This window comes from Ranitomeya variabilis, chromosome 6 (genome assembly GCF_051348905.1).
Source record: "Ranitomeya variabilis isolate aRanVar5 chromosome 6, aRanVar5.hap1, whole genome shotgun sequence".
NCBI classification, from domain to species: domain Eukaryota; kingdom Metazoa; phylum Chordata; class Amphibia; order Anura; family Dendrobatidae; genus Ranitomeya; species Ranitomeya variabilis.
In genome coordinates, this window is record NC_135237.1 from 515,470,921 (window position 1) to 515,484,445 (window position 13,525).

At 45.5% G+C, this 13,525-nt stretch overlaps 1 protein-coding gene across 2 annotated transcripts in view; it reads right to left on the minus strand.

The window, feature by feature from the left end:
* Positions 1–13,525, minus strand: part of RAD54B (RAD54 homolog B) — a 56,772-nt gene that overhangs the window by 38,208 nt on the left and 5,039 nt on the right. For both annotated transcript variants that reach the window (XM_077270967.1, XM_077270968.1), the window contains exons 2-3: positions 11,091–11,224; positions 9,775–9,898 (exon numbers count right to left, since the gene is read on the minus strand). In XM_077270967.1, coding sequence (XP_077127082.1) covers positions 9,775–9,898; positions 11,091–11,213 — 247 coding nt within the window. In that variant the 5' untranslated portion in view covers positions 11,214–11,224. The remainder of the gene's footprint in view (positions 1–9,774; positions 9,899–11,090; positions 11,225–13,525) is intronic.

Consider the following 13,525-nt stretch of genomic DNA (forward strand, 5'->3'; position numbering starts at 1 on the left):
TGACCTGCAGCGGAATGTAACCCGCAGCGTTTCCGCGCGTTTTTTCCCCAGCATGTGCACTGCGGATTGCGGTTTCCATAGGATTACATTGTACTGTAAACTCAGGGAAACTGCTGGGGATCCGCAGCAAAATCCACAACGTGTGCACATGGCCCAAGTCTCCTTACACTGGGATGTCACTATAAGGCTGCCGTCACACTAGCAGTATTTGGTCAGTATTTTACATCAGTATTTGTAGTCAAAACCAGGAGTGAAACAATCAGAGGAAACGTATAATAGAAACACATCACCACTTCTGCATTTATCACCCACTCCTGGTTTTGGCTCACAAATACTGATGTGAAATACTGACCAAATACTGATAGTGTGACGGCAGCAAACGCCGCAGGTTATCGTCCTCCGCGCCGCTGCTGCCGCGCTCCTAGTGTGATGACTATGGTGGTGATATCACATAAATAGCCAATCACTGAGCTTGTTGGGAAGCGACCCTGCACTCAGTGATTGGCTACCAAATTTATATCGGGAATTATTTCTTGTTGCTAAATGGAGCACTATGAGGGTTGGACTTTCCTGGTGGTGCGGTAGTTTTTACTATTATTATTATGGGCTGCATACGACCCGTTTACATAATACATTTATTAATTTTGTAGATTTTTAAGTTAGGGAGTGGGAAAATAAGATAAGTATAAAGTTCACCATTTACATTTTCTTTTGTAGTTCTCCTATGGGACTTCAGCCTGGAATCGCTTGATCTCAGATACAATTCACAGCAACCATGTGAAGATGAACAATGTGGTGACGTACGGGCACACTTAAGAGGTAGCAGGTGGCCGGCACCCAGTGTGTGCTCCGCTCCAAACACAAGCACTAGACGGATACAGTGAACTCCGCACAGGCTACATGATGAGGAGGGGAGATCAATGGAAATGGATGAGAACCACATGGCGGGCAGGGAAAGAGCTTATTGGGTGCCAGCAGAGGAAAGTGCGAGGAGGAAGGACCAGGAGAGGTGGTAAGGGGTTTCCTCATCTTATAAAAGTCACGGCATGCCATTGATTTATGGTCATGGAGGTCCTACCACCGATCCAGAGCATGACGGGAGTGTGGCGCTGTGCTCCCTACACAGAGACCCTACTGGTCACCTGACTGCTGGGAACTGCAATAAGATCCAATCTCTCCAAGGCGCCAGTTTCATAGTTTTATTCCTTTATTGTCCAAAGTGCATCATCTTAGCAATGTTTCGGCCAAAAAATGGCCTTTTTCAGGGATCTACACTAGTCACATTCTCCGCAGGACACCATTTTGCAGAGGAACACCTGAATGGTGGAGCAGCACTACACCAGCTCCATCATTGTCTCCTTCACTCTTGGACCCATACGGTCATAAAGCTATGGCGTACCCCAATCCTGTTCCTCCATGGTAGGTGATGGAGAAGAACCCCTTATAGAGCGGGGGCTGCTGACTTAGTACTCCGCTTATCTGGATTGCAGACCCCACACTTCCCATATTTCACGGCAGGTGATGGAGAAGAACCCCTTATAGAGCGGGGGCTGCTGACTTAGTACTCCGCTTATCTGGATTGCAGACCCCACACTTCCCATATTTCACGGCAGGTGATGGAGAAGAACCCCTTATAGAGCGGGGGCTGCTGACTTAGTACTCCGCTTATCTGGACTGCAGACCCCCACACTTCCCATATTTCACAGTAGGTGATGGAGAAGAACCCTTTATAGAGCGGGGGCTGCTGACTTAGCTACTCCGCTTACCTGGACTGCAGACCCCCACACTTCCCATATTTCACAGTAGGTGATGGAGAAGAACCCTTTATAGAGCGGGGGCTGCTGACTTAGCTACTCCGCTTACCTGGACTGCAGACCCCCACACTTCCCATATTTCACAGTAGGTGATGGAGAAGAACCCCTTATAGAGCGGGGGCAGCTGACTTAGCTACTCCGCTTACCTGGATTGCAGACCCCCACACTTCCCATATTTCACAGTAGGTGATGTAGAAGAACCCCTTATAGAGCGGGGGCTGCAGACTTAGCTACTCCGCTTACCTGGACTGCAGACCCCTACACTTCCCATATCTCACAGTAGGTGATGGAGAAGAACCCTTTATAGAGCGGGGGCTGCTGACTTCGCTACTCCGCTTACCTGGACTGCAGACCCCCACACTTCCCATATTTCACAGTAGGTGATGGAGAAGAACCCTTTATAGAGCGGGAGCTGCTGACTTAGCTACTCCGCTTACCTGGATTGCAGACCCCCACACTTCCCATATTTCACAGTAGGTGATGGAGAAGAACCCCTTATAGAGCGGGGGCAGCTGACTTAGTACTCCGCTTATCTGGACTGCAGACCTCACACTTCCCATATTTCACAGTAGGTGATGGAGAAGAACCCTTTATAGAGCGGGAGCTGCTGACTTAGCTACTCCGCTTACCTGGATTGCAGACCCCCACACTTCCCATATTTCACAGTAGGTGATGGAGAAGAACCCCTTATAGAGCGGGGGCTGCTGACTTAGCTACTCCGCTTACCTGGACTGCAGACCCCACACTTCCCATACTGTACCAAAGTGCTGAAACACTTCAGTGACTGAAAACTCCTTCAGGCTTCATTCCCATAATGAGGATTTGGTGAGGTTTTGATCTTGCATTATTTTCTGCACCTATTATGTAAATTAGGTTTCTTGAGGGATTTCTTTTTTTTCATTGCGATTTTGTCTGTTTTTGGTCTGTCAAGTTTTAAATAAAGCTGCTTTGTTTTTAATACTTCCTGGTACTTGGCTTTGAAAAAACTTTATTGATACAGTCATGTGCGGATTACATGCTTTCTACTGCGGATTTTCCACATCTAGTGGAAGTCTATGAGGAAAAATCGGCACATAAGAATCAGCATACCCACAAGAGAAATTGACACGTTGCTGATTTAAAAAATGCATCGCAGGGCAGATTACACAGCGGGCAGGAGATTTATAGAGATCCCATGCACGTTGCTGGAACTATAAGATGCTGCGTTTTTGAGCAGTGAAAATACAAAGAACGAACAATCGCACTGTTTGAAACCACCTTAATCCCTTCACGACATATGACGTATATATAAGGCATGTCATGTCCTTGACTTTGATGCAGGCTCCGACGCTGAGCCCCCATCTTTCCCTGCATATATGACAGCTGATTTAATCAGCCACCATGTGCCTTTAACAGCCGTGGGTTGATCGGACAGCCACTCGCAAGAGTTAACCACTTAAATCCCGCTGTCCATATCTGACAGCGGGATTTAAAACTCACCGGCCATCAGCACGTTATTCATCCTGCCCAACAGCGCCTATGTGACGTGATTGCAGAAAACCCGTATCTGTCATTACGATCCTCTTGTGAATGCCAGCTCGCAGCCGACGTTCGAAGGATATCATGATTTTAGCTATGTTACAAGAAAAAGAAGGAGGACGGAGGGCACCAATGTCAATGAACCTGGGGTCACCCATAGCAAGTAAGAAGCGCTCATGCACATGAAACAAGAAAAAGACAGGCTAGATAACGTGGGATCACCAGACAAAATGAGATAAAATATAAATCCTTTATTGACGCAAACCAAACATACAAGTTAAAAACAATGAAAAAGTCAAAAACATGACTCAAAACATGATCATCCACAATAGGGTGATCAGCCCAGTCCGGCAAAGTATAAGAAATTCAATCATTAAGCAATGACCTAGACCAAAAATAATAATTTAAGTAATGTATGGACCTCTCCTGATGAGTATAATGTAAAACATCCTCAAAGCCAAATAATCTAGTCTACATGAAGAATGATCAGATAATGGTGATTAATAATTCCAGTGCTAACAGGTGTTCAAATGAGACCTGTAGTAATAGCTTACAAAGGTAAGTATAAAATGTACACACACCACCATTTATAAGTGTCCTGCATTGGGAGGTAGTACAGACTAATGAAGCAAATACTGAGCACATCTGAAAGCAAACTGGAGAGGACGACAACAAATAAGGAGGAAAGACCGTACCAATAAATAGCACATAATGATGCCAATGGCGTATCTCGAGAATCTACTATATAATTGTCTAAGGGTCACTTCCGTCTGTCTATCTTTCTGTCACGGAAATCCCAAGTCGCTGATTGGTCGTGGCCGTTTGACCGTGACCAATCAGCGACGGGCACAGTGCGGCCGCGAAATAACCTCTCCCTACTCCCCTGCCGTCAGTGCCCGCTCCATACTCCGTTAACGCTGCTATTAACCATGTGTGACCAACTTTTTACTATTGATGCTGCCTATGCAGCATCAATAGTAAAAAGATCTAATGTTAAAAATAATTAAAAAAATAAAAAATCATTATATACTCCCCTTTCCGGCACCTTTCCCGCTCCTCGCGATGGTCCGGTCCATGCATTGCGGTCTTGCGAGACCGCAATGCACTCTTGGGACTGGAGCGTCGCGAGGAGCATCGGTAAACGCCTGGGCTGGATCCGAGAGCCAGTGGAGGGCAAGTATATAACTTTTTTATTTTAATTCTTTTTTTAACAGGGATATGGTGCCCACATTGCTATATACTACGTGGGCTGTGTTACGTACTGCGTGGGCTGTGTTATATACTACATCTCTGTGCTATATACTATGTGGGCTGTGCTATATACTACGTGGCTGTGGTATATATTACGTGGCTGGGCAATATACTACATTGCTGTGCTCTATACTACGTAGCCTGTGTTATATACTGCATGGGCTGTGTTATATACTACGTCTCTGTGCTATATACTACGTGGCCTGGGTTATATACTGCATGAGCAGTGTTATATACTACGTCTCTGTGCTATATACTACGTGGCTGTGCAATATATTATGTGGCTCTGCAATATACTACGTGGCTGTCTGTGCTATACACTACGTGGCTGGGCAATATACTACGTGGCTGGGCAATATACTACGTGGCTGGGCAATATACTACGTGACTGGGCAATATACTACGTGGGCTGTGTTATATACTACGTGGGCTGTGTTATATACTACGTGGGCTGTGTTATATACTACATGGGCTGTGTTATATACTACATGGGCTGTGTTATATACTACATGGGCTGTGTTATATACTACATGGGCTGTATGCTACTTGGCTGTGGTATATTTCTCTGCTGTATCTGTGCATCATAAATCGTGGTATGTGTTAAAGAGGGGGGCCCACAGACTCTTTCGCCCGGGGCCCTCAAAAACCTGGAGCCGGCCCTGGCTTCACTGATTGGTCACGCCTGGCCGCGAACAATCAGCGACAGTCGCAGTCCGCCCGCGAATTGGCGCGGAATTTGAACCACGCTTCGCTAATTGGTCGCGGCCAGCCGAATCCTGTGTATAAATTGCATTATTCTGAAAACTTCATAAATAAACTACATACATATTCTAGAATACCCAATGGTTAGAATCAGGTCACCATCTAGTGAAGGCAAAATAGCCTAGGTCAAAAGCAGGTATATGCACTGGACAGAGCAATATGCCCGTGTCGCCACCAGCATGTGGCTTCATCAGGGGCCTATGAAGCAAAGTCTATAGCATGCATCTTAAATACACAATCAAATGAATAAAGATAAGGATTAGCTGTGGAAGTCTTGCCGGCAGTCATAGTTGGCAAAACAAGTACCGGCGCATGTGATGAAGAATGAAGGCCGGAAATAGATGTTGCCAGCCAAACGGAAATTATGCAACAAGAACAGAAAGAGATCATTGGGAAGCGTATGCGTATCACTGGGAGCATGCGTACTCAGATCTATCACCATGCATTACCGGCGCATGCGCTGAAAGTGAAAGCCGAAAGTCAGCTGCTGCCGGCCAAACAAATACATCTATAATAAAATATATATATATATATATATATATATATATATATATATATATATATATATATATATATATATATATATATATATATATATATATATATATATATATATATATATATATATATATACATACATATATATACATATATATACATACATACACACACTCACCGGCCACTTTATTAGGTACACCATGCTAGTAACGGGTTGGACCCCCTTTTGCCTTCAGAACTGCCTCAATTCTTCGTGGCATAGATTCAACAAGGTGCTGGAAGCATTCCTCAGAGATTTTGGTCCATATTGACATGATGGCATCACACAGTTGCCGCAGATTTGTCGGCTGCACATCCCAAAGATGCTCCATACAAGGCAGGATGGATCCATGCTTTCATGTTGTTTACGCCAAATTCTGACCCTACCATCCGAATGTCGCAGCAGAAATCGAGACTCATCAGACCAAGCAACGTTTTTCCAATCTTCTACTGTCCAATTTCGATGAGCTTGTACAAATTGTAGCCTCAGTTTCCTGTTCTTAGCTGAAAGGAGTGGTACCCGGTGTGGTCTTCTGCTGCTGTAGCCCATCTGCCTCAAAGTTCGACGCACTGTGCGTTCAGAGATGCTCTTAGGCCTACCTTGGTTGTAACGGGTGGCGATTTGAGTCACTGTTGCCTTTCTATCAGCTCGAACCAGTCTGCCCATTCTCCTCTGACCTCTGGCATCAACAAGGCATTTCCGCCCACAGAACTGCCGCTCACTGGATTTTTTTTCTTTTTCGGACCATTCTCTGTAAACCCTAGAGATGGTTGTGCGTGAAAATCCCAGTAGATCAGCAGTTTCTGAAATACTCAGACCAGCCCTTCTGGCACCAACAACCATGCCACGTTCAAAGGCACTCAAATCACCTTTCTTCCCCATACTGATGCTCGGTTTGAACTGCAGGAGATTGTCTTGACCATGTCTACATGCCTAAATGCACTGAGTTGCCGCCATGTGATTGGCTGATTAGAAATTAAGTGTTAACAAGAAGTTGGACAGGTGTACCTAATAAAGTGGCCGGTGAGTGTATGTATATATATATATATATATATATATATATGGCCGGTGAGTGTATGTATATATATATATATATATATATATATATATATATATATATATATATATATATATATATATATATATATATATACACACACATACATACACACACATGCATACATACCCACATACACACTGTGTGTGTATATGTGTGTGTGTACACTGCTCAAAAAATAAAGGGAACACTTAAACAACAGAATATAACTCCAAGTAAATCAAACTTCTGTGAAATCAAACTGTCCACTTAGGAAGCAACACTGATTGACTATCAATTTCACATGCTGTTGTGCAAATGGAATAGACAACAGATGGAAATTATTGCCAATTATCAAGACACCCTCAATAAAGGAGTGGTTCTGCAGGTGGGGACCACAGACCACATCTCAGTACCAATGCTTTCTGGCTGATGTGTTGGTCACTTTTGAATGTTGGTTGTGCTTTCACACTCGTGGTAGCATGAGACGGACTCTATAACCCACACAAGTGGCTCAGGTAGTGCAGCTCATCCAGGATGGTACATCAATGCGAGCTGTGGCAAGGTTTGCTGTGTCTGTCAGCGTAGTATCCAGAGGCTGGAGGCGCTATAAAAAGACAGGCCAGTACACCAGGAGAAGTGGAGGGCAACAACCCAGCAGCAGGACCGCTACCTCAGCCTTTGTGCAAGGAGGAACATGAGGAGCACTGCCAGAGCCCTGCAAAATGACCTCCAGAAGGCCACAAATGTGCACGTGTCTGCACAAACTGTTAGAAACCAACTCCATGAGGAGGGTCTGAGTGCCCGACATCCACAGATGGGGGTTGTGTCACAGCCCAACACCGTGCAGGATGCTTGGCATTTGCCACAGAACACCAGGATTGGCAAATTCGCCACTGGCGCCCTGAGCTCTTCACAGATGAAAGCAGGTTCACACTGAGCACATGTGACAGATGTGACTGAGTCTGGAGACGCCGTGCAGAGCGATCTGCTGCCTGCAACATACTTCAGCATGACCGGTTTGGCAGTGGGTCAGTAATGGTGTGGGGCGGCATTTCTTAGGAGGGCCACACAGCCCTCCATGTGCTCGTCAGAGGTAGCCTGACTGCCATTAGGTACCGAGATGAGATCCTCAGACCCCTTGTGAGACCATATGCTGGTGCTGTTGGCCCTGGGTTCCTCCTAATGCAGGACAATGCTAGACCTCATGTGGCTGGAGTGTGTCAGCAGTTCCTGCAAGATTAAGGCATTGAGGCTATGGACTGGCCCACCCGTTCCCCAGACCTGAATCCGACTGAACACATCTGGGACATCATGTTTCACACCATCCACCAACATCACATTGCACCACAGACTGTCCAGGAGTTGGCGGATGCTTTAGTCCAGGTCTGGGAGGAGATCTCTCAGGAGACCATCCGCCGCCTCATCAGGAGCATGCCCAGGCGTTGTACAGTAGGGAGGCCATACAGGCACGTGGAGGCCACACACAATACTGAGAATCTTTTCCTTGCCATGACGTATTTCCACTGAAGTTGGATCAGCCTGTAATTTGATTTTCCACTTTGACTTTGAGCATCATTCCAAATCCAGACCTCCATGGGATATTCATTTTGATTTACATTGATAATTGTTATGTTTTATTGCTCTGAACACATTCCACTATGCAATGAATCAAAATTTGCAACTGGAATATTTCATTCAGAGATATATAGGATGTGGTATTTCAGTGTTCCCTTTATTTTTTTGAGCAGTGTACATAATACAGGAGACAACGATACTCTGCTCTATATACATAACATAGGAAACACACTCTGCAGTATATACATCACATAGGAGAGACCGAGACCACTGTATACATCATATAGCAGACCCCCCAAGACTGCTGTACACATCACACGGATGCACATCATACAGGAGACACAGAGTCTGTGTATCCACCAGACTTCTGCACAACAGAACTGATGGTCCCAACACCATTTATAAGGCAAGAAATCCCTCACAGGGCACACCTGTGAAGTGAAAACCTTTCCCGGTGACTACCTCTTGAAGCTCATCAAGAGAATGCCAAGAGTGTGCAAAGCAGTCATCAAAGCAAAAGGTGGCTACTTTGAAGAACCTAGAATATAAGACATATTTTCAGTTGTTTCACACTTTTTTGTTAAGTATATAATTCCACATATGTTAATTCATAGTTTTGATGCCTCCAGTGCGAATGTACAATTTTCACAGTCATGAAAATACAGAAAAATCTTTAAATGAGAAGGTGTGTCCAAACTTTTGGTCTGTACTGTACATCAATAGACAGAGAGTTAAGTATATATCACATAGGATACACAGAGTACTCTATAAACATCACATAGCAGATACAGAGTACGGTATATACCGTACATCACATTGGAAACAGACTGCTGAAAACATCACATAGGAAACGCTGAAATACTGCTGCATATACATCACATGGGAGACACTAAAGCTCCCGTTTATACATCACACAAGACAGGAGCGGAAAGAGCTCTAATTATGTCCACAAAAACAATCCTGAACTTTCGTGTATGGACAGCTTTCATATGAGTACAGTGTTTATAGCTTTAATATTAGTAGTGTGTTCATGGCTTTATCATGGCTGGAATCTGATTGTTTCAGTTCCGCCTACCAGTATAGGAAAGGTCTGTCAGTGGCAATACTGCGCTTCTCAGGACGTAAAGTAATTCTCTGGCATAGGGACCATGCCATTAGCCTGTAAATTAGGCCGGAAAGGGTTTAAATTGTGTACCTAGGCATTGAGATATGCAGTGTAAAAAGTAAATGTACAGTATAAAGCCATCAAAGTGTAGGTAATAAAATGCTGCCCTTACCAGTAGTCGGTTTGGACCTGATGGAAGCATTGGCTGCAGGTTGCGCAGCTTCTACCTTAGTAGATTTTAGCTCATCTCCACAACTTCTTACAAAGTCTTCTGAAGATACATTGGCATTCTTGGGCTTTATCAGAAAAAAAAAAATTATTAATATGGTCCTAAGAGGGCAAAAAGGAAAAATACGTATATACAGTATATAGATGTATGCATATGGGTAGTGTAATCGTAATTCTTTCACAAACAGTCTCTTTTTTGGAATGGAGGCTCTGGCATAAAAAAGAATATATTAGGAAATTAATTTTAAAGGGGTTGTTCAGGCTTGGGGCTCATTCTGCACTCTCACTGATCAGCTAACACAAGCTCCAGCAGCGGTTTCGGGATATAAACAGAGCACGGGGCAGGGGTAATGCGGAAAAGCGGGGCAGGGCCGGGCCAGGCCAGCGCGCGGGGCAGGGCAGGGCCGGCGAGCGGGGCAGGGCAAGGCCGGGCCAGCGAGCAGGGCAGGGCGTGGTTCAGCGAGCGGGGCAGGGCCAGGTCAGCGAGCGGGGCAGGGCCAGGCCAGCGAGCGGGGCAGGGCGTGGTTGAGCGAGCGGGGCAGGGCATGGTTCAGCGAGCGGGGCAGGGCATGGTTCAGCGAGCGGGGCAGGGCCAGGCCTGCGAGCGGTGCAGGGTGTGGTTCAGCGAGCGGGGCAGGGCGTGGTTCAGCGACCGGGGCAGGGCCAGGCCAGCGAGCTGGGCAGGGCGTGGTTCAGCGAGCGGGGCAGGGCTTGGTTCAGCGAGAGGGGCAGGGCATGGTTCAGCGAGCGGGGCAGGGCCAGGCCTGCGAGCGGTGCAGGGTGTGGTTCAGCGAGCGGGGCAGGGCGTGGTTCAGCGACCGGGGCAGGGCCAGGCCAGCGAGCTGGGCAGGGCGTGGTTCAGCGAGCGGGGCAGGGCTTGGTTCAGCGAGAGGGGCAGGGCATGGTTCAGCGAGAGGGGCAGGGCCAGGCCAGCGCACGGGGCAGGGCGTGGTTCAGTGAGCGGGGCAGGGCGTGGTTCAGCGAGCGGGGCAGCACCGTATGCTGTGTAGTTCTCGGGTACAGTACGAAAAAATTGGGGTAATTTTCCACCAGATTTGCCAGAGGGTAGAGTTTTATGAAGATGATGGAAAATGGGCCATCTTACTCCAGCAGGCTTTTCTTCCAGACTGGTGTATAAAATGCAAGTCATTACCAAACATTATTTACAAGACGTTACTAATAGTGACACTTGGAGCTGATGATATTCTACAGGTCAGTACCAAATTCTCGGGCTTCACAGAAGACGCCTGCCGTCATTACCTGTAATGCGGGTGTCACATTCCCCACATTTGGACATGTATTCAATTTAACAGGTGGTACAAAGCGCGGCCTTTTTGATGCACTCCCGGCGAGTTGTTGGCTCGGGGCTGCTGACCGCCTCATATTGAGATGATCTGAAATAAATAATAATACGGTACATCAGTATACCACAGAGGCAATTATACAATAATCCTACTTTGCCCAAAGATTAAAATTTGCATAGCTATATGAAAAAGCAAGGATTGTCGTTTTGGATATATATATATATATATATTTATTTTTACACATATACACACATTTTCCACCTGGCATTATTTAGAATGGATGTGTCAGATCAGCAATGCAAAATATAATGAGAGCATGGACGTCTGATCATTCGTGGTGATTATTTTTTACTATAGACAAGGTCACAAAAAGGGTTTAATTATTTTCACAAGTCTCAGCCAAAATTGAGGCAGAGTAACAGTGCCCGTGGCATCACCCCGACGTAACAGTATTTCGGGGCACAGGAAGGGTTTCTCTATAATGTAGCGAGTGGTCACCAAGTCTGTTCCTTGCTTATAGGGAGCATACCTGGGAATGTATTACAGAAAATGTGTCACCAGAAAACAGCCTATTGTTTACATCAGATTTTTATGTGTAATCTGTACTGTTAAAATGTTCAATTTTTTCCCTTTCATATCACTTTCTAGCTTAACCCCTTAAACTCCGGAGGTATTTTCCTTTTTGCTCCCCTTCTTCCCAGAGCCATTTGAGGGCTTGTTTTTTGCGCGACAAGTTGTACTTTTGAACGACATCATTGGTTTTAACATATCGTGTACTGGAAAACGGGAAAAAAAGTTCCAAGTGCGGTGAAATTACAAAAAGTGCAATCCCCCAGTTTTTTGTTTTGTGTGTGTGTGTGTGTGGGGGGGGGGGGTTACCATGTCCACTAAATGCTAAAACTGACCTGCCGTTATGATTGTCCAGGTCATTACGAGTTCATAGACACCTAACATGTCTAGGTTCTTTTTTATCTAGGTGGTGAAAAAAAATTCCAAAGTTTGTTAAAAAATTTTTTCCATTTTCCGATACCCATAGCATCTCCAGTTTTCGGGGTTGGGTGAGGGCTTATTTTTTGCGCACTGAGCTGACGTTTTTAATGATACCATTTTGGTGCAGATACGTTCTTTTGATCGCCCGTTATTGCATTTTAATGCAATGTCGCGGCGACCAAAAAAACGTAATTCTGGTGTTTTGACTTTTTTTTCTCATTACATCGTTTAGTGATCGGGTTAATTCTTTTTTTTATATTGAGAGACCGGGCGATTCTGAACGCAGCAATACCAAATATGTGTATTTTTTTTTGTGGTTTTATTTTGAATGAGGTGAATGAGGGGGGTGATTTTAACTTTTATATTTTACATTTTTTAATATTTTAAAAACTTTTTTTTTTATTTTTTGCATCCTTCTATAGTCTCCATGGGAGACTAGAAGCTGCAGTACTTTGATCGGCTCTGCTACATACAGGTCAGATCACCTGTATGTAGCAGAAATGCTCACTTGCTATGAGCGCCGACCACCGGGCGGCGCTCATAGCAATCCGGCTATGACAACCAAATAGGTCTACTGGAGACCTCTGGCTGTCATGCCAACCCATCGGTGACCCACAATCATATGACGGGGTCACAGATGGGCGGGATTTCCGGCACACTTGCTGGAAGCGTGAGTTAAATGCTGCTGTCAGAAATTGACAGTGGCATTTAACGGGTTAACAGCCGCAGGTGGATCGTGATTCCACCCGCGGCTGTTGTGGGCACATGTCAGCTGTATAGATCAGCTGACATGTGCCAGGAAAGGTGCGGGCTCAGCCCCGGAGCCCACTCCAAACAGGGGGAGTCCGACATCGGCGTACTATTAGTGCGCAAGAGAGCAGTGCCGGGGAGCATGAAGCAACAGGAGGGAGGCAATCATAAGATGGGAGGCGCCGGACCCGCAACGCCCATCGGACCGGACCGCCCCCCGGGGGAGTATAATATAACTTATTTTTCTTCACTTGTAGGGGGGCTTATCTACAGCATTATAGAATGCTGGAGATAAGCCCTGAAAGGCAGTGGCCGCATCTTATAGCGGCAAAATCTGCTGACAGGTTCCCTTTAAAGTTAAAATCTTTCCCTTTTCACACTGACCACTAGGCCTAATATTAGACTACTACTTTTTGTTTTATCTGTGAAACCCAGAGACAGAACACATAAGTGATAAACAGAGGCAACACGCAGCCTCATAAGTAACACATCGCTGGAATCAGGGTCTGTTCTCAGGTGAGGGAGCAAAAATCGGCTGAATGATTCTCTTTAAGCCATGCATTTTTTAGGACTCTGGTTTGGGGGTCTATATTTGTTTTAGGTATATTGTCAAGGGCCAGTCTTTTTTTTTTTATTATTTCTTTTAGGAAG